This window comes from Leptidea sinapis, chromosome 30 (assembly GCF_905404315.1).
Source record: "Leptidea sinapis chromosome 30, ilLepSina1.1, whole genome shotgun sequence".
NCBI lineage: Eukaryota > Metazoa > Arthropoda > Insecta > Lepidoptera > Pieridae > Leptidea > Leptidea sinapis.
The window spans coordinates 1,292,321-1,318,098 of record NC_066294.1 but is presented as its reverse complement, the minus strand read 5'-3'; the positions used below and the strand labels follow the sequence as shown (position 1 = coordinate 1,318,098).

Sequence of the window (25,778 nt, the reverse complement as noted above, 5' to 3'; positions counted from 1 at the left end):
CCAAGTTGGTGTTTTTATTGGTAATTATTACTTATATATCTTGTTTATAAATTTGAAACAAACCAAAAAATATTCTAAATTTTATTTACCGGTTTCCAGTGCCAACAACGCTATCATATAAAATACGAGACCGGCTGTATAGACAGTAATATCAGTGACATAATCTTGGTGTCGTTTATGTTTAAATATTGGTGATTTTATAGTGAATTAGGTTCATCAAGATGAAGATAAAAGAGTTGAAGAAGACTGTGAACGTGAGCTGGTCGCCAGCGGAGCTATACCCTGTTATGATAGCAGCCGGCTCCGCGGCACAACAAGTTGATGAGTCGTTTAGTTCTAACTCATATCTTGAATTGTATTCTCTTAATCTGGCAGAATCAAGTCTAGATCTAGAGCTTAAGTCAAGCTTACAAACACAGCACAGGTAAGTGCCCCATATAATAATACTTGTTAATATCACCACATCCAGATGTTTCCATAAACATATTTACACTTTGATATCCAGCCTCCAGGTAAAGTGCTGATAGTTTTATTTAGGAAGTAACTGTGGAGAATGACACATTGACAAAATATATATTTTTTTTACAAAAATTATTTATATGATAAAAGTTTTTAGAAAAAATAAAACATTTTAGTATCTTAAGTTTTAGAATATCAAAAATCTTGTAATTGGGAGTACTTTATCCAAATTCAAATATTTTTAATCAAAATAGGATTTAAAATCACTTATTGCAATTCTTTTGAATTTCATAAAACATTAATTGTTAGATCACTTTTATTTGTTGGGTCAGCTAGTTTATTATAAATTTATTTACTATATTTCTAAGTGTAACATCTTTTAAAAGTTTATGTATCTACAGTATTCACAGAATAATAACATATGTAACAACATATTTTTGTAATAAAAATGATTGTAAATGATATAAAAAAACATTTTGCCAGTGATCACATTCCAACTTATAAGTGCTATTTATAAATACCTGTACTTAATAGAATGTCAAATGTGTTAGGTTTCAGAAGTTGGTATGGTCTGGTGCAGGGGTCATAGTGGGTGGCTGTGATGGAGGTCTATTACAGTTCTATGATGCTGAAAAAGCTCTCAAAGGTTCTACCGATGCTCTAGTTGGGAGTAGTACAAAACACACAGGTAAGTCATTGCAGTGTGTCAAAGATTATTTATAGTATGTGTGATAGGTTACATGATACTTACTTATTGTTTATACTTTAGAAGGAATGTGTTTGAGTTGTCCGTTGTGAAATTGTATAATGTATACCTGTAATAAATATTGGATAGAGGTTAGACTCAATGAGGCTATTTAACACAGTACCCCCTGTGATGTGACATGCCTATCATTGTGAATGTATGTACACAAATAATATTTTGGAAAATTTTCACTAATGTCAGGTGACGAGCACACTTGAACAGGTTGCAACTTCGCCATGTGTCACTACTTCATGCATGTTGCACTTATGCATGTTGTTTTGATTCATTAAATTTATTGCTCAGTTTGAATTTGACTACATAATATGTAAATACATGATAGAATGTAATATTGTCTTGTTTAATTTACTAAATTTGATGTAGTATGATTTGTAGTTCAGATAAAATTTTACATGTTCACCTGTCCTTATCAGATTACAATGAACTCTTATTAAAAAAATTCTAGTCTTTAGAGGGTCTTGGAGGCAGTACTCTATAATATGACATATTCAATAGAAGGATTATGAAGGATCCACTGTATTAAAGTTGAAAATTTTGCTTGTCAATCAATCATAATGAACACAGAAAATGACTGCCAACAATTATCATATATTATTCTGGATCACCCAGTACTTTGTGAGCTAGCTCAATCCTTTTGATGTGTCATGGGGACATGTATTAATTATGTGTACTCTAACACATCTATCCTGGGAGATTTCAAAAGAGCTTCATTTCTAGATATCTGCTACCTTATATTTTAGAATTCTAGGATCAAACACATACCACAATTTCTGGATGTTTGGTGTTCATCCACAGTAAAATTTTCTGAAATAGCTCATAGAACTAGAACACCCTTACTCAGATGAACTACAGTTAGAGTGCGTACAAACTACGCGCGCAGCCGAAAGCCTATGTTCGAACCGAGTTGACATTCAATTGCCGCGCGACCCAATATGTTGATATAAATTTAATAAAACGCGACTGGCGCGCGGCTAGCGATCCCGCTTGAACAGGCCGCGGCCGCGTCGGCTAGACAGATCAGTTCATTCTTGTAAACCAAATTAGCAATAACTTTAAGACTTCTGGGCACCTGGAGACTCCTATAATAGCCGTCAATACCTTTTTCGAGTATCAAAACAGTCAATTTCATTGTCAATTGTTCAGTTTTTCGTATTCGCCGCGCGCGCTAATTCACCAAAGCTACAACCGTCCCAAGTGCGCGCGAGCGATATGATAATATTAAAATCATCAATCAGGTAACTCCTTGATTGCTGTTATTAAATGAAATGTAAAAAATACACAAAAGTTATAAATATCAAATGGCTTTGACATTAAAAACCTAAGATGTGCAATGTTTACACTTAACAGATGAAACATGCTGATTGTTTTGTACATTGGTAATTGGAGATATTATCTAAAATGAAATTTTATTGTATTGTAGTTACACTCATTGATAAGGTTATCAAAATACCTGACTACTTGTCTGTATTGATAAGTGATGGTGTGTTGTTGTTGGTACTCATACTTTTTTCATAGTCACACCGGCAACAAATTAGAAACTACATAAATAATAAACTTAATAAAGTTTGTAGTGCATAATATGTTATATACTGCCATAATACAACATAATTATTCACAGGCAATGTTTCTGCACTCGATATCAATCCATATCAGAAGAACCTTCTGGCATCTGGTGCCTCCGAGAGTGAGATATTTATCTGGGACTTGAATAACACCAGCCAGCCCATGGCTCCAGGCAACCGGAGTCAGCCATATGATCATGTGCAGGGCCTAGCGTGGAACCAACAAGTGAGCATCAAACATATTTTGTTTAATGTTTTAAAAATTTATTTTTAAAATTATATATTTAATTAAATTATATATAATTGTATATCTAACAGTATAAATGTAAGTTGTATGTATATATATGTGTATGTATATCCTAGAGTATGTTAATTTATTGTCAAGTTATAAATATGGTCCTACACCTTTATGGAAGAGATCACTGAATAGGGTCACCTCATGTGAACTTTTGTGTACAAATTATTTAATTTCAATTTTTAGTGTAAAATGTTTACAAACATTCATTCATATATACCTCGATGTATAATAATGTAACGTAATATATTCCAAATTGTAAACAGTGCTATGTAATATTAGTTAGGCTATTTATTTACTGTGTATGCTAATTGTTTGATAAAAGGTGTCGCTACAAAACTCCATCTGGAGTTGTAAGAGCTGTGAATGGAGAATTTCTCCCAATTTATATTTAATTTCTCCAAATTTAATATAAAATATCAGGATTACATCTTTAATTATTGATTTTAATGTGGTAGGGGGTCAGAAGAGATTCCGGGGCAAATGATGAACAAAATTAATGCACAGTATATGAAAGTTCTTATGACATAATTATTTTCACATGAAACCGGGTTCATACCCGATAGCGAATGCATTGTCATTACCATTAAAAATATGGAGGGTAAAATGTGTTTTGAGGTAATGTTTCAACAATGTACGAATATATATACTTAAACAATATGACAGTATGCATTTTAAAGGTGATTTATGAGAGAAAATTGTAGAATTAGTGCAACATTAAAAGGTTATTAAAGTATTTATTGAGTTTCAACATTCAACAATTGTTGAAGTTATATATATCAGATTTGTCAAAAGTGTTTGTTGTGTTGTTAATAGATACTCAATATTGTATGCACAGCTGTTTGGTCATGGTAACATACTAATTTCATGTTATAATAATATTTAGTTTGAGCAATGACATTCTATACATATAGACAATTCACGTCATACAAAAACAAAGCCGAAATATGGCACATGCCACAAATGACACCATTATAACCTTCAACTGCATCTTCTTCTTCAACATCTATGCATTTCGGTGTTCGCTCCAGTTGTTTAAAATATTATTGGTCAATAAGCAGCAATGTAAACAGTTTTTCAGTTTAAGCTGCGTATGCTAAATTTAGAACCCGACAATTTGGACATGGACATCAGTGGAGTAGCAGTTAGGTATTTATTTTAAACCCTGACGAAAAAAGGGGTTGCTATATGTTTTACGTTTGTCAGTCTGTCCTTTATAATATTATAAAGGCGAACGATAGTTTGTTTATTTATTGGTTTGATAGTATATTTATTACTCGCTCTATTATCTATTAAAGCTCTAAATCGATTTGGATCTAATAAATTAGGATGCTATAATAACAGAAACAAACAAGACGATTGATTGAACGAAAAGGAAATGATTGGAGCAAATGACGCTCGACTTGTTTGGTTTGTAAAATTCTTCACATCTCTCTCTTGCTACCAACTGCCACAAATTCTCTTTCATTATCTCGTGTACAGCAAAGCTGATAAAGATAAGCTTTTATAGATTTACGGTGTAAATCAAGTATCAATTATCACTAGGTAACGATACGTCTGTGATACCGTGTAAATAGCACTAGTTTGTAATTGTTCACGTAAGCCATTCACGTTCACCGGCAATGACTTTCTTTCTATACACAAAACACAATATTGCAAAACATATTTTCCTGGGCCTTTAAAAAAAAGAGCGACTCTATTCATTTCTGACTGTGTGCTGGCAGCGTCCTTCATTTGTCTCTTTTTGGCAAGCGGGAGAGAAGATGTGGATTCTTGTCAATTGTACCATATTTAATGAAAATCGTTTTTCTAAATTATTTACTCTTTTTGCACACCAATCTTTATAAATAAATTAAACTTACCGGTGATAAATCATACCATAATTTTTTGCGTCGTCAACGTATTATTTGAACACTTTTTAAGGCGTCTTAGGGCATGGTAACTAACACACAGTTGACACACGACTAAAGAGAAAATTGTGCTTACATTGTCTTTAAGCACACTTTGCCGTTCCGTTATCAGACTGCGAATGATATGTCCATATGTTTAGAACGTCATTGTGTTTGAGATTCATATTATTATCATATTACAGACTTTCACACTGTGTAGCTACTTTTAGTTTCAATATTTACAATGATCCGAATAGAATACTTTATTAACTTCTTAGCTAGAAGCATAGAAGAATATATTAGCATATAGACGATCCAGGAGTCCGATAATGCGTGACACATGTTCATATGCCAGTGACTGCAAGTCGAGCAGGACGTTCAGTTGATGGTAATTAATACGCCCTGCCCATTACAATGCAGTGCCGTTCAGGATTCTTGAAAAACACAATTTTTGAGATGTACTACAATTGCGCTCGTCACCTTGAGACATAAGACGTTAAGTCCCATTTGCCCAGTAATTTCACTAACTACGGCGCTCCTCAGACCGAAACACAACAATGCTTATACATTACTGCCTCATGGAAGAAATTGGCGCCGTTATGGGTACCACACCCATAATCTAGCCGGCATCCGGTGCAAAGGAGCCTCCCTCTGGTAGCTAGTTTAATATTCAAAAAAATAATTTCAAGTGTGGCTGTCACAGCGTTATACTGACAATAGATTCGTTTTCCATTTCCATCTTGCCGCATCTCCGTTAGAGAAGTCTTCTCTCTCTCTGTCGCATGCTTTGTTTGTTATACGCTAGTGTATTGTTATTTTATGATTACAAATATGGGCAGATCTAGTATCGGAACTAATCGTTAAGGACAAAATAAAGTCTACGTTTAAATGGCTCAAGCACACGTAGGTATAGTAAGGCAGCATGCCACTATAACAATAATTTATAGAATGGATAAGAAATAATAATGTGTTAAGAGGTCGGGTTTACATATAACGAACGACGACGAAATAAAGCTATGGAATGAAACATCTTGACTGTTGCCTCAATATATTCTTGATAATTTTATGTATGTACCTACATAGGCATATATCTGAATATGATAGAAACTGTCATAACCATAATGTTAACACCAGGAACAGACATTAACTTATAATGCCTAATACTCGGCTAGGTCGAGTTAGTTAGTCTTTTGTGGGGAGATGTATATACTATTACAACAAGATCCCAGAAAATGTTCAAGACATGTGTATTACGAAATTCAAAATAATTGTTAAAAAACGTTTGTGTGGTAACGGTTACTATAACATAAATGACTTTCTTTACGATACCACTGATTGGGAATTGAGTGACCGCCCACAGGCTATTAAATAATAAGTTTAATTGTAAACTTTGTAAGCATATTTTTTCGATGAAAAAAAAGGCCCGCTGAATTTGTTGCGCCCGTTCTTTTCAGGTCTGTGGCATACCTTTTGGAATGGGTGGTAGTTTTTGACTTTTAGTAAGTGACTTTATATCTTATTTTAAATAAAAATATTTGAATTTGAAAGAGAAAGAAAGGGAGATCTTTATCTGGTTTTACTTCGTCGTCGTTCATTGTTTGTGGGCAAGGCGTGAAAATTAACCATCAAATTAAATGATAAATCAGTAGGTACTTGAAAACCATTAGTATTTGTTTCGTGTTAATGTGTAACCTATCCGTGCTCCAAGACCCAAGCAGATATAATAATATCTCTTATAGTCTACATATTTGCCAATAAAACATATGTAGATATATACTTTAACAACACAATTGATATGTTTTCCACGAAATACGTAATATTTATTTATAAATGAATATTGCTATAAGCATGTCGGTGACGCGATCATCAATGTTTATAACATATATGTACGATTTCAGGTGCAACACATTCTCGGATCAACGTTCGCTACGAGATGCCTCGTCTGGGATTTGAGAAAAAATGAACCCATAATGAAACTCAGGTGCGTTTTATAACTATGATATAAGAGGTTATCAAAATGTAAATTAAATTATGAGAATTATTTAAGTAACATATCGACAATTCGCTGCGACAAATTATTGTAGCTATCTATTAACTATTATTATTATATTGTGTCTCTTTTATTCATCCATCTATAATCTATATTTGTGGTACGTTTCTTGATCGAGAAGATAGTTGATAGATCTACTTACTCGCTTTCTCGGCGCCGGTTGGTGCCTGTAAAGATAATAATTATTACACGATTAATATTTTACAAAAACAGCAAGTCTTAATAACTTAAATAGGTAAGTGACAGTTTTTGATATATGAAATAATTTTCAGTGAAATAAGTAGACATACTTAATGGATGTTATTATAACGTCACAATCTTTATTTTTGTAGTTTTCATCTGGAATTATATAACAAAGTAAAGGACCACCAAATATTCAAGAAAATCTTGTGCTTTTTCCAGGACATTGTTGTTTCCCTTATATTAAATGATAAGAAGTATCGAAATCTTAGAACTTTAAAACATTTTAGAATTACGTGCCTACCTATCTATTTTTTAAGACAGAAATATTCGAACAAAGGGATAGTGAACCTAATATTAAGTGCACATAATAGTGACGTACGCGATATTAAATGTACTGCCACCACATAACAATTATATACTGCCCCGGACGAACTGTGCATAGTAAAGTCTTAAAGGGACTTTAAAACTTGTTGGCCCTAACCAGCACTTGAGGTCCGTTTGTTTCTGCACCTCCGTATATCGTCTTTTTTTAATGATAATAAGGAACGAGACGAGCAGGATGTTCAGCTGTTGGTAATTAATACGCCCTGCCCATTACAATGCAGTGCCGCTCAGGATTCTTGACAAACTCAAAAATTCTGAGTGGCACTACAATTGCGCTTGTCACCTTGAGACATAAGATGTAAAGTCTCATTTGCCCAGTAATTTCACTAGCTACGGCGCCCTTCAGATAGAAACACAGTAATGCTTACACATTACTGCAGAAATAGGCGCCGTTTTGGTACCCATAATCTAGCCGGCATCCTGTGAAAAAGAGCCTCCCACTGTCTATGACGGTACAAGTGGATCATTCCTGTCCAGTGACTCCCAGTCCCGCACGAGGTGGCGCTCCGTGAGCTGGCACCCCAACGTGGCCACGCAGCTCTGCATCGCCTCCGAGGATGACCAGGTGCCCGTCATACAGCTCTGGGATCTCAGGTACATACTATATACTTTGATTTGATCTCGTATTTCAATTATGTAATATTTTAATAATTATTATTTTTTCTATGCTTCACCTGTTCCTATCTATATATCTGACGTGATTTTCACCCAATTTAAGACATACAATTGAATAAGAATGAGAATAGCTTACGACGAAAAAACCTCTATTTTCAGTAACGCGCGCACAACAAAGTGACATACAAAGTGTCGTATCGCGAGTGTAAGACGTAGTTGTCATGCACACTATAGTAATAAATCTGGCCTTTTTCATGCTTTGCCTAACAGAAAGAGGCTCTAACTGGGCTTAAAAATTATCCAAGAAGAATACAATATTTTTCAATACTTTGGCCTGGAGTTCTACTTAATCAGGTCAATAGGATAAAAAAAATATTGACACACCATACAAATAAAGATCGGGCTTTTTAACTATGGTGCTGTTTTTAACACTGAAAAATAAATTGATTAAAGTTTATATTATACTTATTTTAAAGAACTAACTTGTTTATTTTATTTCAAATTATTTATGAGACTTTATATCGCTACTGTATACGAACTCTCAGTATTTAAAAAATATTTTCTTTTAATAATAATATAATTATTGTTTCACCATTTCGAATCAACCTTAATCAGTTTTCCCTTACGAGATATCATGTCGTATGTGTAGACTCGCAGCCTCGCCTCTTGTGACGTTTGAGGGTCACGACAAAGGAGTGATGGCCACGGCATGGTGCCGCCACGACCCGGAGCTGCTGCTGAGTGCCGGCAAGGACGGCCGGTTACTGTGCTGGAACCCTACTACCACTAAACCGGTGAACAACTGACTTTTGATTCACGGTGATATGATAATGTAGTAATAAAACTTTAGGAGTAGTAACTACAAACTATTTCATCTACCCCCTATATAGCTGAATTTTCAAAAAAGATTTAGATCTTAAATGATGTCTCGTTGGAACATCCTGGGCCAATGAGACTCATCATCATCATCTCGCGAGGTGACAACCTCAGCTGAACCGTCCATGTGAACGTCTCGCTCGTCTGCCACTTGTTATTATAAAATATATTGCTAAGGTGTAATTAAATAAAAAAAAGAAAGAAATTATTTTAATTTTTTCTTTTTACTTATTTATTAATATAATTGCACACATAGTGGATATAGTTTATTTCACCCCAGAATTTAAAAACAAAATAAATAGTTATTTAACTTATTATGGGTACATCCGCCAACTAAACCGTACGTAAATGTAGCTAGATCACAAAGGTCGAGAATGTATTTTTATCGATTTTTAGAAATCAATTCAAAATCTATACTTAGTTACAACTCCAAAATAATGTTGTACGTGGTATGGTACTTATTATTATTTTTCTTCAATATGCGTCAACCAATAAAATTATTTTCATACTAGATGTCACTGGTGGCTTCACCCGCGTTAATTTTGATTCAGTAATTTCAGAGCTTAAACAACTAAAATGATGCCCCTAAATCAATAAAGAAAAAAAAAACTAGAATGATATTTTAGCAAACAAACTAATATTTCCTCTTAATAATATGAGTATATAAAGGAATTACTCAAAAACGATATTAACTAAGTTTAAAAAATGTATAATTATTATGTGAATCGATTGGAATAAAGGGTTGACAAAATAAATATTCCTAGCAATTCCATAGTATTATATCGCAATCTGTCAAATCCTGCGCTCACATTTGGAGGTAAATACTAACTATAGCATCGCAATCAAACAATAAGCACTAACCTGTCAAGTGATAAAATACAGGTCTAAACTACATAAGGATTTTTTTACCCATAAACCTAATGGTGATTTTTCCTTGCAATTGAGTATGCAATTAAAAATGATTTAAATATTATTATTTCATTGAATTTTGGTTTGAGCTGATGGTCTTGTTACCAATGCTACAACAAAAACATTAACCATCTGAACCTCAATTTCAGCAACTTAAATGTATTACAATGCGCATGGTTTTAGTTTGTACCTTGTAAAGTGTAGTTCAATGTTAATATACTATTCAGGGTGGCGAGGTGGTGATGGAAGTGAGCTCGCTCGATGACTGGATGTTCGATGTGAGTTGGTGTCCTCGCGTTCCCGGCCTGCTGCAGGTCGCTTCGTTCCGCAACCAGGTGGCTTTGCATTCGCTGCTCGGGGCCAGCAGGGCTGACTGTGTGAGTATTGAGTGACTGAAAAAATAAGAAAATCATATCAAATTATATTTTATTGTATATTATACAGCAATTATATAAATAAAAGAATCAAGCTTCTAGTCATCGATCTTTCCATTTGTTTTTATGGTAACAGATAAGTGTGATTTGTAACCATGCACTGCTGATATGAATTGTTCGTAATAACTGAAGAGGTTAAAAAATAATATAATAATATACGACATTAATCGGAAATCGTGAAAATAATCGAATTCCAAAACTTGTGACTACGTTCAAAAATACAATTTAAAAACAAAATAATGATCGATGAGGGACTCGAACCCATGATTTCTCGCTTTCGGTGCGAGTGCTCTTCCAACTGTGCTAACCGTTCGTTGATAAAAATCTTGTATGCTTTCTTCAACTCTCAGGTTGTGGCTTCATCTACATGTCCCGCATCGTTCATAAAATGTTGTTTTCAAAATTTATTTGTGTATTTATGCCAGAAGTGAGGGTTATCACTTTAAAAATCAACAAATTGTTACTACAGTGCTAAAAAATTTTTAAGTTGATTGTTGTAGCGATCGCTTCGCCAGCCTGCCCGCCGTGGCGCCCGCTCCCTTTAGTGTGCCCCATGTAGTTGATAGTCCACTGTCGGTCGTGTCCAGATGAGCGCCCGCACCCAGAGCGCCATGGTGGACTCGTTCGGCGGCGCCTTCGCCAGCCTGCCCGCCGTGGCGCCCGCTCCCTTTAGTGTGCCCCATGTAGTTGATAGTCCACTGTCGGTCGTGTCCAGATGAGCGCCCGCACCCAGAGCGCCATGGTGGACTCGTTCGGCGGCGCCTTCGCCAGCCTGCCCGCCGTGGCGCCCGCTCCCTTTAGTGTGCCCCATGTAGTTGATAGTCCACTGTCGGTCGTGTCCAGATGAGCGCCCGCACCCAGAGCGCCATGGTGGACTCGTTCGGCGGCGCCTTCGCCAGCCTGCCCGCCGTGGCGCCCGCTCCCTTTAGTGTGCCCCATGTAGTTGATAGTCCACTGTCGGTCGTGTCCAGATGAGCGCCCGCACCCAGAGCGCCATGGTGGACTCGTTCGGCGGCGCCTTCGCCAGCCTGCCCGCCGTGGCGCCCGCTCCCTTTAGTGTGCCCCATGTAGTTGATAGTCCACTGTCGGTCGTGTCCAGATGAGCGCCCGCACCCAGAGCGCCATGGTGGACTCGTTCGGCGGCGCCTTCGCCAGCCTGCCCGCCGTGGCGCCCGCTCCCTTTAGTGTGCCCCATGTAGTTGATAGTCCACTGTCGGTCGTGTCCAGATGAGCGCCCGCACCCAGAGCGCCATGGTGGACTCGTTCGGCGGCGCCTTCGCCAGCCTGCCCGCCGTGGCGCCCGCTCCCTTTAGTGTGCCCCATGTAGTTGATAGTCCACTGTCGGTCGTGTCCAGATGAGCGCCCGCACCCAGAGCGCCATGGTGGACTCGTTCGGCGGCGCCTTCGCCAGCCTGCCCGCCGTGGCGCCCGCTCCCTTTAGTGTGCCCCATGTAGTTGATAGTCCACTGTCGGTCGTGTCCAGATGAGCGCCCGCACCCAGAGCGCCATGGTGGACTCGTTCGGCGGCGCCTTCGCCAGCCTGCCCGCCGTGGCGCCCGCTCCCTTTAGTGTGCCCCATGTAGTTGATAGTCCACTGTCGGTCGTGTCCAGATGAGCGCCCGCACCCAGAGCGCCATGGTGGACTCGTTCGGCGGCGCCTTCGCCAGCCTGCCCGCCGTGGCGCCCGCTCCCTTTAGTGTGCCCCATGTAGTTGATAGTCCACTGTCGGTCGTGTCCAGATGAGCGCCCGCACCCAGAGCGCCATGGTGGACTCGTTCGGCGGCGCCTTCGCCAGCCTGCCCGCCGTGGCGCCCGCTCCCTTTAGTGTGCCCCATGTAGTTGATAGTCCACTGTCGGTCGTGTCCAGATGAGCGCCCGCACCCAGAGCGCCATGGTGGACTCGTTCGGCGGCGCCTTCGCCAGCCTGCCCGCCGTGGCGCCCGCTCCCTTTAGTGTGCCCCATGTAGTTGATAGTCCACTGTCGGTCGTGTCCAGATGAGCGCCCGCACCCAGAGCGCCATGGTGGACTCGTTCGGCGGCGCCTTCGCCAGCCTGCCCGCCGTGGCGCCCGCTCCCTTTAGTGTGCCCCATGTAGTTGATAGTCCACTGTCGGTCGTGTCCAGATGAGCGCCCGCACCCAGAGCGCCATGGTGGACTCGTTCGGCGGCGCCTTCGCCAGCCTGCCCGCCGTGGCGCCCGCTCCCTTTAGTGTGCCCCATGTAGTTGATAGTCCACTGTCGGTCGTGTCCAGATGAGCGCCCGCACCCAGAGCGCCATGGTGGACTCGTTCGGCGGCGCCTTCGCCAGCCTGCCCGCCGTGGCGCCCGCTCCCTTTAGTGTGCCCCATGTAGTTGATAGTCCACTGTCGGTCGTGTCCAGATGAGCGCCCGCACCCAGAGCGCCATGGTGGACTCGTTCGGCGGCGCCTTCGCCAGCCTGCCCGCCGTGGCGCCCGCTCCCTTTAGTGTGCCCCATGTAGTTGATAGTCCACTGTCGGTCGTGTCCAGATGAGCGCCCGCACCCAGAGCGCCATGGTGGACTCGTTCGGCGGCGCCTTCGCCAGCCTGCCCGCCGTGGCGCCCGCTCCCTTTAGTGTGCCCCATGTAGTTGATAGTCCACTGTCGGTCGTGTCCAGATGAGCGCCCGCACCCAGAGCGCCATGGTGGACTCGTTCGGCGGCGCCTTCGCCAGCCTGCCCGCCGTGGCGCCCGCTCCCTTTAGTGTGCCCCATGTAGTTGATAGTCCACTGTCGGTCGTGTCCAGATGAGCGCCCGCACCCAGAGCGCCATGGTGGACTCGTTCGGCGGCGCCTTCGCCAGCCTGCCCGCCGTGGCGCCCGCTCCCTTTAGTGTGCCCCATGTAGTTGATAGTCCACTGTCGGTCGTGTCCAGATGAGCGCCCGCACCCAGAGCGCCATGGTGGACTCGTTCGGCGGCGCCTTCGCCAGCCTGCCCGCCGTGGCGCCCGCTCCCTTTAGTGTGCCCCATGTAGTTGATAGTCCACTGTCGGTCGTGTCCAGATGAGCGCCCGCACCCAGAGCGCCATGGTGGACTCGTTCGGCGGCGCCTTCGCCAGCCTGCCCGCCGTGGCGCCCGCTCCCTTTAGTGTGCCCCATGTAGTTGATAGTCCACTGTCGGTCGTGTCCAGATGAGCGCCCGCACCCAGAGCGCCATGGTGGACTCGTTCGGCGGCGCCTTCGCCAGCCTGCCCGCCGTGGCGCCCGCTCCCTTTAGTGTGCCCCATGTAGTTGATAGTCCACTGTCGGTCGTGTCCAGATGAGCGCCCGCACCCAGAGCGCCATGGTGGACTCGTTCGGCGGCGCCTTCGCCAGCCTGCCCGCCGTGGCGCCCGCTCCCTTTAGTGTGCCCCATGTAGTTGATAGTCCACTGTCGGTCGTGTCCAGATGAGCGCCCGCACCCAGAGCGCCATGGTGGACTCGTTCGGCGGCGCCTTCGCCAGCCTGCCCGCCGTGGCGCCCGCTCCCTTTAGTGTGCCCCATGTAGTTGATAGTCCACTGTCGGTCGTGTCCAGATGAGCGCCCGCACCCAGAGCGCCATGGTGGACTCGTTCGGCGGCGCCTTCGCCAGCCTGCCCGCCGTGGCGCCCGCTCCCTTTAGTGTGCCCCATGTAGTTGATAGTCCACTGTCGGTCGTGTCCAGATGAGCGCCCGCACCCAGAGCGCCATGGTGGACTCGTTCGGCGGCGCCTTCGCCAGCCTGCCCGCCGTGGCGCCCGCTCCCTTTAGTGTGCCCCATGTAGTTGATAGTCCACTGTCGGTCGTGTCCAGATGAGCGCCCGCACCCAGAGCGCCATGGTGGACTCGTTCGGCGGCGCCTTCGCCAGCCTGCCCGCCGTGGCGCCCGCTCCCTTTAGTGTGCCCCATGTAGTTGATAGTCCACTGTCGGTCGTGTCCAGATGAGCGCCCGCACCCAGAGCGCCATGGTGGACTCGTTCGGCGGCGCCTTCGCCAGCCTGCCCGCCGTGGCGCCCGCTCCCTTTAGTGTGCCCCATGTAGTTGATAGTCCACTGTCGGTCGTGTCCAGATGAGCGCCCGCACCCAGAGCGCCATGGTGGACTCGTTCGGCGGCGCCTTCGCCAGCCTGCCCGCCGTGGCGCCCGCTCCCTTTAGTGTGCCCCATGTAGTTGATAGTCCACTGTCGGTCGTGTCCAGATGAGCGCCCGCACCCAGAGCGCCATGGTGGACTCGTTCGGCGGCGCCTTCGCCAGCCTGCCCGCCGTGGCGCCCGCTCCCTTTAGTGTGCCCCATGTAGTTGATAGTCCACTGTCGGTCGTGTCCAGATGAGCGCCCGCACCCAGAGCGCCATGGTGGACTCGTTCGGCGGCGCCTTCGCCAGCCTGCCCGCCGTGGCGCCCGCTCCCTTTAGTGTGCCCCATGTAGTTGATAGTCCACTGTCGGTCGTGTCCAGATGAGCGCCCGCACCCAGAGCGCCATGGTGGACTCGTTCGGCGGCGCCTTCGCCAGCCTGCCCGCCGTGGCGCCCGCTCCCTTTAGTGTGCCCCATGTAGTTGATAGTCCACTGTCGGTCGTGTCCAGATGAGCGCCCGCACCCAGAGCGCCATGGTGGACTCGTTCGGCGGCGCCTTCGCCAGCCTGCCCGCCGTGGCGCCCGCTCCCTTTAGTGTGCCCCATGTAGTTGATAGTCCACTGTCGGTCGTGTCCAGATGAGCGCCCGCACCCAGAGCGCCATGGTGGACTCGTTCGGCGGCGCCTTCGCCAGCCTGCCCGCCGTGGCGCCCGCTCCCTTTAGTGTGCCCCATGTAGTTGATAGTCCACTGTCGGTCGTGTCCAGATGAGCGCCCGCACCCAGAGCGCCATGGTGGACTCGTTCGGCGGCGCCTTCGCCAGCCTGCCCGCCGTGGCGCCCGCTCCCTTTAGTGTGCCCCATGTAGTTGATAGTCCACTGTCGGTCGTGTCCAGATGAGCGCCCGCACCCAGAGCGCCATGGTGGACTCGTTCGGCGGCGCCTTCGCCAGCCTGCCCGCCGTGGCGCCCGCTCCCTTTAGTGTGCCCCATGTAGTTGATAGTCCACTGTCGGTCGTGTCCAGATGAGCGCCCGCACCCAGAGCGCCATGGTGGACTCGTTCGGCGGCGCCTTCGCCAGCCTGCCCGCCGTGGCGCCCGCTCCCTTTAGTGTGCCCCATGTAGTTGATAGTCCACTGTCGGTCGTGTCCAGATGAGCGCCCGCACCCAGAGCGCCATGGTGGACTCGTTCGGCGGCGCCTTCGCCAGCCTGCCCGCCGTGGCGCCCGCTCCCTTTAGTGTGCCCCATGTAGTTGATAGTCCACTGTCGGTCGTGTCCAGATGAGCGCCCGCACCCAGAGCGCCATGGTGGACTCGTTCGGCGGCGCCTTCGCCAGCCTGCCCGCCGTGGCGCCCGCTCCCTTTAGTGTGCCCCATGTAGTTGATAGTCCACTGTCGGTCGTGTCCAGATGAGCGCCCGCACCCAGAGCGCCATGGTGGACTCGTTCGGCGGCGCCTTCGCCAGCCTGCCCGCCGTGGCGCCCGCTCCCTTTAGTGTGCCCCATGTAGTTGATAGTCCACTGTCGGTCGTGTCCAGATGAGCGCCCGCACCCAGAGCGCCATGGTGGACTCGTTCGGCGGCGCCTTCGCCAGCCTGCCCGCCGTGGCGCCCGCTCCCTTTAGTGTGCCCCATGTAGTTGATAGTCCACTGTCGGTCGTGTCCAGATGAGCGCCCGCACCCAGAGCGCCATGGTGGACTCGTTCGGCGGCGCCTTCGCCAGCCTGCCCGCCGTGGCGCCCGCTCCCTTTAGTGTGCCCCATGTAGTTGATAGTCCACTGTCGGTCGTGTCCAGATGAGCGCCCGCACCCAGAGCGCCATGGTGGACTCGTTCGGCGGCGCCTTCGCCAGCCTGCCCGCCGTGGCGCCCGCTCCCTTTAGTGTGCCCCATGTAGTTGATAGTCCACTGTCGGTCGTGTCCAGATGAGCGCCCGCACCCAGAGCGCCATGGTGGACTCGTTCGGCGGCGCCTTCGCCAGCCTGCCCGCCGTGGCGCCCGCTCCCTTTAGTGTGCCCCATGTAGTTGATAGTCCACTGTCGGTCGTGTCCAGATGAGCGCCCGCACCCAGAGCGCCATGGTGGACTCGTTCGGCGGCGCCTTCGCCAGCCTGCCCGCCGTGGCGCCCGCTCCCTTTAGTGTGCCCCATGTAGTTGATAGTCCACTGTCGGTCGTGTCCAGATGAGCGCCCGCACCCAGAGCGCCATGGTGGACTCGTTCGGCGGCGCCTTCGCCAGCCTGCCCGCCGTGGCGCCCGCTCCCTTTAGTGTGCCCCATGTAGTTGATAGTCCACTGTCGGTCGTGTCCAGATGAGCGCCCGCACCCAGAGCGCCATGGTGGACTCGTTCGGCGGCGCCTTCGCCAGCCTGCCCGCCGTGGCGCCCGCTCCCTTTAGTGTGCCCCATGTAGTTGATAGTCCACTGTCGGTCGTGTCCAGATGAGCGCCCGCACCCAGAGCGCCATGGTGGACTCGTTCGGCGGCGCCTTCGCCAGCCTGCCCGCCGTGGCGCCCGCTCCCTTTAGTGTGCCCCATGTAGTTGATAGTCCACTGTCGGTCGTGTCCAGATGAGCGCCCGCACCCAGAGCGCCATGGTGGACTCGTTCGGCGGCGCCTTCGCCAGCCTGCCCGCCGTGGCGCCCGCTCCCTTTAGTGTGCCCCATGTAGTTGATAGTCCACTGTCGGTCGTGTCCAGATGAGCGCCCGCACCCAGAGCGCCATGGTGGACTCGTTCGGCGGCGCCTTCGCCAGCCTGCCCGCCGTGGCGCCCGCTCCCTTTAGTGTGCCCCATGTAGTTGATAGTCCACTGTCGGTCGTGTCCAGATGAGCGCCCGCACCCAGAGCGCCATGGTGGACTCGTTCGGCGGCGCCTTCGCCAGCCTGCCCGCCGTGGCGCCCGCTCCCTTTAGTGTGCCCCATGTAGTTGATAGTCCACTGTCGGTCGTGTCCAGATGAGCGCCCGCACCCAGAGCGCCATGGTGGACTCGTTCGGCGGCGCCTTCGCCAGCCTGCCCGCCGTGGCGCCCGCTCCCTTTAGTGTGCCCCATGTAGTTGATAGTCCACTGTCGGTCGTGTCCAGATGAGCGCCCGCACCCAGAGCGCCATGGTGGACTCGTTCGGCGGCGCCTTCGCCAGCCTGCCCGCCGTGGCGCCCGCTCCCTTTAGTGTGCCCCATGTAGTTGATAGTCCACTGTCGGTCGTGTCCAGATGAGCGCCCGCACCCAGAGCGCCATGGTGGACTCGTTCGGCGGCGCCTTCGCCAGCCTGCCCGCCGTGGCGCCCGCTCCCTTTAGTGTGCCCCATGTAGTTGATAGTCCACTGTCGGTCGTGTCCAGATGAGCGCCCGCACCCAGAGCGCCATGGTGGACTCGTTCGGCGGCGCCTTCGCCAGCCTGCCCGCCGTGGCGCCCGCTCCCTTTAGTGTGCCCCATGTAGTTGATAGTCCACTGTCGGTCGTGTCCAGATGAGCGCCCGCACCCAGAGCGCCATGGTGGACTCGTTCGGCGGCGCCTTCGCCAGCCTGCCCGCCGTGGCGCCCGCTCCCTTTAGTGTGCCCCATGTAGTTGATAGTCCACTGTCGGTCGTGTCCAGATGAGCGCCCGCACCCAGAGCGCCATGGTGGACTCGTTCGGCGGCGCCTTCGCCAGCCTGCCCGCCGTGGCGCCCGCTCCCTTTAGTGTGCCCCATGTAGTTGATAGTCCACTGTCGGTCGTGTCCAGATGAGCGCCCGCACCCAGAGCGCCATGGTGGACTCGTTCGGCGGCGCCTTCGCCAGCCTGCCCGCCGTGGCGCCCGCTCCCTTTAGTGTGCCCCATGTAGTTGATAGTCCACTGTCGGTCGTGTCCAGATGAGCGCCCGCACCCAGAGCGCCATGGTGGACTCGTTCGGCGGCGCCTTCGCCAGCCTGCCCGCCGTGGCGCCCGCTCCCTTTAGTGTGCCCCATGTAGTTGATAGTCCACTGTCGGTCGTGTCCAGATGAGCGCCCGCACCCAGAGCGCCATGGTGGACTCGTTCGGCGGCGCCTTCGCCAGCCTGCCCGCCGTGGCGCCCGCTCCCTTTAGTGTGCCCCATGTAGTTGATAGTCCACTGTCGGTCGTGTCCAGATGAGCGCCCGCACCCAGAGCGCCATGGTGGACTCGTTCGGCGGCGCCTTCGCCAGCCTGCCCGCCGTGGCGCCCGCTCCCTTTAGTGTGCCCCATGTAGTTGATAGTCCACTGTCGGTCGTGTCCAGATGAGCGCCCGCACCCAGAGCGCCATGGTGGACTCGTTCGGCGGCGCCTTCGCCAGCCTGCCCGCCGTGGCGCCCGCTCCCTTTAGTGTGCCCCATGTAGTTGATAGTCCACTGTCGGTCGTGTCCAGATGAGCGCCCGCACCCAGAGCGCCATGGTGGACTCGTTCGGCGGCGCCTTCGCCAGCCTGCCCGCCGTGGCGCCCGCTCCCTTTAGTGTGCCCCATGTAGTTGATAGTCCACTGTCGGTCGTGTCCAGATGAGCGCCCGCACCCAGAGCGCCATGGTGGACTCGTTCGGCGGCGCCTTCGCCAGCCTGCCCGCCGTGGCGCCCGCTCCCTTTAGTGTGCCCCATGTAGTTGATAGTCCACTGTCGGTCGTGTCCAGATGAGCGCCCGCACCCAGAGCGCCATGGTGGACTCGTTCGGCGGCGCCTTCGCCAGCCTGCCCGCCGTGGCGCCCGCTCCCTTTAGTGTGCCCCATGTAGTTGATAGTCCACTGTCGGTCGTGTCCAGATGAGCGCCCGCACCCAGAGCGCCATGGTGGACTCGTTCGGCGGCGCCTTCGCCAGCCTGCCCGCCGTGGCGCCCGCTCCCTTTAGTGTGCCCCATGTAGTTGATAGTCCACTGTCGGTCGTGTCCAGATGAGCGCCCGCACCCAGAGCGCCATGGTGGACTCGTTCGGCGGCGCCTTCGCCAGCCTGCCCGCCGTGGCGCCCGCTCCCTTTAGTGTGCCCCATGTAGTTGATAGTCCACTGTCGGTCGTGTCCAGATGAGCGCCCGCACCCAGAGCGCCATGGTGGACTCGTTCGGCGGCGCCTTCGCCAGCCTGCCCGCCGTGGCGCCCGCTCCCTTTAGTGTGCCCCATGTAGTTGATAGTCCACTGTCGGTCGTGTCCAGATGAGCGCCCGCACCCAGAGCGCCATGGTGGACTCGTTCGGCGGTGCCTTCACCAGCCTGCCCGCCGTGGCGCCCGCTCCCTTTAGTGTGCCCCATGTAGTTGATAGTCCACTGTCGGTCGTGTCCAGATGAGCGCCCGCACCCAGAGCGCCATGGTGGACTCGTTCGGCGGTGCCTTCACCAGCCTGCCCGCCGTGGCGCCCGCTCCCTTTAGTGTGCCCCATGTAGTTGATAGTCCACTGTCGGTCGTGTCCAGATGAGCGCCCGCACCCAGAGCGCCATGGTGGACTCGTTCGGCGGTGCCTTCACCAGCCTGCCCGCCGTGGCGCCCGCTCCCTTTAGTGTGCCCCATGTAGTTGATAGTCCACTGTCGGTCGTGTCCAGATGAGCGCCCGCACCCAGAGCGCCATGGTGGACTCGTTCGGCGGCGCCTTCGCCAGCCTGCCCGCCGTGGCGCCCGCTCCCTTTAGTGTGCCCCATGTAGTTGATAGTCCACTGTCGGTCGTGTCCAGATGAGCGCCCGCACCCAGAGCGCCATGGTGGACTCGTTCGGCGGCGCCTTCGCCAGCCTGCCCGCCGTGGCGCCCGCTCCCTTTAGTGTGCCCCATGTAGTTGATAGTCCACTGTCGGTCGTGTCCAGATGAGCGCCCGCACCCAGAGCGCCATGGTGGACTCGTTCGGCGGCGCCTTCGCCAGCCTGCCCGCCGTGGCGCCCGCTCCCTTTAGTGTGCCCCATGTAGTTGATAGTCCACTGTCGGTCGTGTCCAGATGAGCGCCCGCACCCAGAGCGCCATGGTGGACTCGTTCGGCGGCGCCTTCACCAGCCTGCCCGCCGTGGCGCCCGCTCCCTTTAGTGTGCCCCATGTAGTTGATAGTCCACTGTCGGTCGTGTCCAGATGAGCGCCCGCACCCAGAGCGCCATGGTGGACTCGTTCGGCGGCGCCTTCGCCAGCCTGCCCGCCGTGGCGCCCGCTCCCTTTAGTGTGCCCCATGTAGTTGATAGTCCACTGTCGGTCGTGTCCAGATGAGCGCCCGCACCCAGAGCGCCATGGTGGACTCGTTCGGCGGTGCCTTCACCAGCCTGCCCGCCGTGGCGCCCGCTCCCTTTAGTGTGCCCCATGTAGTTGATAGTCCACTGTCGGTCGTGTCCAGATGAGCGCCCGCACCCAGAGCGCCATGGTGGACTCGTTCGGCGGCGCCTTCGCCAGCCTGCCCGCCGTGGCGCCCGCTCCCTTTAGTGTGCCCCATGTAGTTGATAGTCCACTGTCGGTCGTGTCCAGATGAGCGCCCGCACCCAGAGCGCCATGGTGGACTCGTTCGGCGGTGCCTTCACCAGCCTGCCCGCCGTGGCCCCCGCGCCGCTCGCGCCCTGTGAGCGAGCCACGCAGCCGCCGCGTCCGCCCGCCTGGTTGGTGCCGCCCGCCGCGCGCACGCTGTCGCAAGCGGTGCGTACGCCACGCCCACACATGTGGCGGGGATACTTTTTTATTGTTATTTATTTATTAAATTATAACATTCAAATGTTAACAAAACCCTGCAAAACTGTTCTGACAGTTTGACTGCAGGAACGAGTCTCTTTAAATATAGATATTTTCATATTATGTCTATTGCTTATTACCATTCATTTTCGGAACGGAACAGTTGTTTGAGTCATGGATGTTTAAATGTATTTATGTATGTTCAAATAAGTTATTGTATTAAATATATCGTTGTCTTGCACCCATCGTCCAGGCTATGCCTAGTTTGAGGCAAGATAATCTTTGTAAGAGTGTATCAGTATTATTATAATTATTAGTTTTGGAAGCAGTTTGCACTGATATTTTGCAAGAGGTTAATTACCGCAGTATGATAATATAAGAATATATGTACAAGTAATATACAAAATCTTACATTATTCTGCTAGGTATAAAGCAACAACCATACACACACAAAATTTACCAATAAGGTTTTCGCATGTAACTTACATTTAGTTCAAATATTATTTTATCTTAAATAGTTTTTTCTTATGAATTTTTTGCTGAATAATAAATATTAAATAAACAAAGTACTGGAGGTGGATTTGTTGTAGCGCTATCAGATAATCTTCCAAATATAGGCGCGTTTATGATGCTATTTGATAACGTGTATTTTGAGCTTCAAACCCAGATTTTATTTCTGCTCAATTTAAAATAGTGAAAGCTACAATATAATTATATGATAATTAATTTAATTTTTTCATATTTTCTCACATTAATTTCTAAATTTAAACAATCTATAAATGCATTTGCTGTTATTAAAGATCTCATCGAGAATCATATCAATGTTAAGGTTCTGTTTTAAGTAACGAAAGTAAAAGAAATGTACTAATATATTATTACGAAAAAATACGCAGTTTCATCTACTAAATGCTAATATGAAGTAATTTACAGTTCGGAGGAAAACTAGTGACCTACGAAGTGTGTGAGCAAGAAGGAGGCCCGCCTAGACATGTCATCCGAATAAGTCAGGTGATTATAATGAATTATTTGTAATTAATATTTTTTTCCACCTTAAACCTTTGGATCTTTACCTGGTAGATCAACTACATCGAATCTTGTGGAGTTTGTTAGTGACATTACTCAAGCTTTCACTGTTTGTGAACGATCTAGCGACTAAACTATCAAACGATTGGTGTGTTAGTAATAGGATGGTCTTAAATTCCTCATAATGTTTTTATTTAAACTTTTCTCGAAAACGTAATTCTTCACTACTTACTTCATAAATGCGTGTCCACAAAAAGAAGTTTGTACAATGTGAGATTTAGGCGTCATGGTTGACACAAAATTTGATTTTAGAGAGCATATTGACTACATTTCCAAAAAGGCTCTCGTCTTTCAGGTTTTGTGATAAGACAAACTAAATTTCGTGTTGTCTTCGTTTTTATTTTTCGCAATTAGACCGGCCATACATCACACATCCTGTCAATATTCCAATTGCGTGCGCTTGCTGTAATAGTTACGCTATTGCGGTGTATGAGATACAGCATACAGATAAACGCACAGACAGCCCGTGAAGCCTTGGGTGCGAAACCTTAAAGATTACGTTTTAAATCTTGTATGGTTGTGATATAAATACTCTTGTTATATCCTTGCACAGAACCCAGAGGTCTAATCTGTAATTTCTCTCCGAAGTCAGGTTTCGAGTGCTGGAATAAACTTATAGGAAGGATACTGTTGTTTGAGAATAATGGAGAATGGACGGACTTAAAACCCAGAGACGCCTAATAAAAGGCCAATGCTTACGACTAGCAATTAGGGCCACAGATAATATAATAATTATTACGATATGTTGAGATTAGTACGTTACCAATTACGAAGTGTCGTGATCAATATCTTACCAATGAGTACTCAGTATCCCGCGCCTGTTCACCGTATTTGGTTGAATTGTTTGCATTGCGAATATATAGGAATTAGGAACGTGCTGGAACCACAAGATCGATGGATTATCTCGAGCTCACGTTACAGATAGTAAGCGAGCCCGAGCTGGTGCAGCGCAGCGCGGAGGTGGACGAGGTGGTCGCCCTCACCTCCGACCTTCACAGCCCGACCGCGAGAGAGAGGATCGCTGAGTGAGTTTATAGTTCCTTTTACTTTTATCGGATAATGCACACGAACAATTAGCCTTTTAACTGTGCGAGCAGCCTCGGACGTTTGCCGCGGGAGGCTGCCTCAGTCTATAGATTTTTTGCCAGTATCAAGCTCTCAGTTGAACGTCAAGTTGAACAGAGACTGCACGTTCTAACGCGGCTTATATTATAGCCAATGTTGTAGGAGACCTTACGTCCGGTAAGCTTTAGCCAGCACTGCATCACGTCTTGATCGACCGAGGATTTGGCAGTACGAGGCTATTTGCTAGATAGAGCCATTATGGAGTCTGGGTTATAGTGGCTTTGGCAGGTAAACGGTACCAAAGGTGTGTAAAATACCGATCTAAGTACATCAAATAATAAAGTGCGATTTTTCGGTATTACCTTCTGAATATTATTAAAAATCACGTAATTCATTGCCAGACACTTAACATCGTGGCAACCCCTTGTCAGACACCCTTAATGTTCATTAAATTATAATTTTACTTACGTAGATCATCTTTCCTCATTAGCCAGACACTTTTGATAGTCCCAACCCCTTACCTGACAAACATTGTAAATCGTAAGAAGAGATTCGTGATTAGAATGACTTAGAACAGTTTTAGTTTTAGTACCGTTTACCTGCCAAAGCCACTGCAACCCAAACTCCATAATGGTCCATCGTTGTTACCTGTGTTGTGAGCATGCGCTCACAAACTTTTAGCTTTTATAAAATAACGTAGGTCTGGGGTCCACGGGCTCTTAGACCATGTCACCTCTGGCCGCGCACACTAAGTGCGGAATCAGTATATATTAATTGAATGAGATAATATTAATGTTAAGTTAATATTTATATTTTAAAATAAAATATGAAAAAAATCAAAAATGATAAATTCAATGCAGGTACTGTCGCGGCATGGGCGACGCCACCATGGAGCAGAGCGCGCGCTACACGTGGTTCCTGCTCAGGGCGAACTTCTTGCCGACCTTCCACACGGAGCTGAGGGATCTGCTAGGTGACTTTCTCTCTATCTTTATCGGACCTTTATAGGACCATGGACACCAACCAGGGATTTATTTACTTATATATATTTATATTCTACCAGTGGGAGGCTTCTTTGCACTGGATGCCGGCTAGATTATGGGTACCACAACGGCACCTACTTCTGCTGTGAAGCAGTAATGTGTTAACAGTACTGTGTTTCGCTCTGAAGGGCGCCGTAGCCAGTGAAATTATTGGGCAATTGAGACTTAACATCTTGTCTCAAGGTGACGAGCGCAGTGCGGCTCAGAATATTTGAATTTTTCGAAAATCCTGAGCGGCACTGCATTGTAATGCGCCTTGCCTATCAGTTACCATCAACTGAACGTCCGACTTCCGCTCTCGACCCTTATTTTCATTAAAAGAAATAAAAATAAAAAATGTCAAATATTTAATTCTGTTTTTTTTTTACGTTACAGGTTTTAAACAAGATGAGATCTTATCGAAATTCAAGAGTCTGAATGTATCCGGTGACGCACACACAGACCGGGGCACCCTCAGTAGAGTAAGTATATTTTACTATTTCGTTTGAATTTTGTGCTTAAATTAACTCATTATAGTGCCGTAATATTCACTATAGTGGTCTTTTGCTAACATCTCTTCCCTTATATCGATATAAATTACGTATAGTATATTCACGTCAGAAATTGTTTACTGTATAGCTAATTTTGGGAAAGACTAACATGTAATTTTTTCATATTGTCTCTACTTTCTGTCTGTCTCTAAATCGCACTTACTAACCAGGACGAGTCGACGGAGACCGAAGCAGAACTCTCAACTGATGGCACCGATCAATCTGTAAGTCAATTTGATAACTTACACTAATCACTTACACAAGCACTTGCTATAAATTTTGATATAATATGCAATTTTTTTTTTTATTTGAAAAAGTAACGAGACGATTGACGTATAATAAAGAGACTCCCAATCGCCTATTAAAAGGTCCTCAAAAAATGCCCGAGCGGCATTATATATTTATACATTAACTTATACAGATAACATTAAAATATTCATTCAAATAACACCTTATTTCGTTTTGCTACAGATTTTTTTTGAGCGTTATTGTGAGTCTCGTTGTTTATTGTATGTCTCGTTGTTTATTGTATGTCAACGAACGAGACAAATAAGACTTTCATCAGATGATAAGTTATTCGCCCTGCCCATTATTCGGACTGGAATTACGCCTTGTCATTTTGACACAATATGTAAATCCATAACACATTAATTCTTGCACACTGCTGACTACGGCGCCGTGACACCTCTAGATAGCATCCTGTGCAAGGAAGCTTTTCACTGGTAGATAACATATGAAATGAAAATGAATTTATTTTGGAAGAAAAACTGACACATTCACACAAAAAAGTTAATGAGGACAAAATATATACTTAATCTAATACTTAACTTAATACAAAAGAAACAAAAGCAAAACTTGATATGGCAGTGGTCTTCCAAAACTGGAGTCCACTCAGTTATAGTTGTGTCCATACATTATGAGCACAACACTGATTTTCAGTGACCCCATCGTGTGAAGTTTGGAGCTGAACTGACTTATTTAAAATAAAATAAAATAA

General features: G+C 47.5%; 1 protein-coding gene across 1 annotated transcript; it reads left to right on the top strand.

Moving 5' to 3' along the window:
- The first annotated feature begins 26 nt into the window (after positions 1-26).
- LOC126973741 (protein transport protein Sec31A-like) lies at positions 27-24,633 on the top strand. Its single transcript, XM_050821063.1, has 9 exons — positions 27-424; positions 1,011-1,147; positions 2,841-3,010; positions 6,867-6,949; positions 8,063-8,179; positions 8,850-8,994; positions 10,213-10,362; positions 19,583-19,695; positions 24,627-24,633. The coding sequence occupies exons 1-9, from the start codon at positions 222-224 to the stop codon at positions 24,631-24,633; spliced, it is 1,125 nt and encodes a 374-aa protein (XP_050677020.1). The 5' UTR covers positions 27-221.
- The last annotated feature ends 1,145 nt before the right edge of the window (positions 24,634-25,778 follow it).

Excerpts from the sequence above, each read along its gene's own strand:
- LOC126973741 (XM_050821063.1), top strand. The coding sequence starts at position 222 with ATGAAGATAAAAGAGTTGAAGAAGACTGTGAACGTGAGCTGGTCGCCA. Across the intron at positions 425-1,010 it reads AGCTTACAAACACAGCACAG|GTTTCAGAAGTTGGTATGGT; the intron begins GTAAGTGCCCCA and ends CAAATGTGTTAG. Across the intron at positions 3,011-6,866 it reads GCCTAGCGTGGAACCAACAA|GTGCAACACATTCTCGGATC; the intron begins GTGAGCATCAAA and ends GTACGATTTCAG.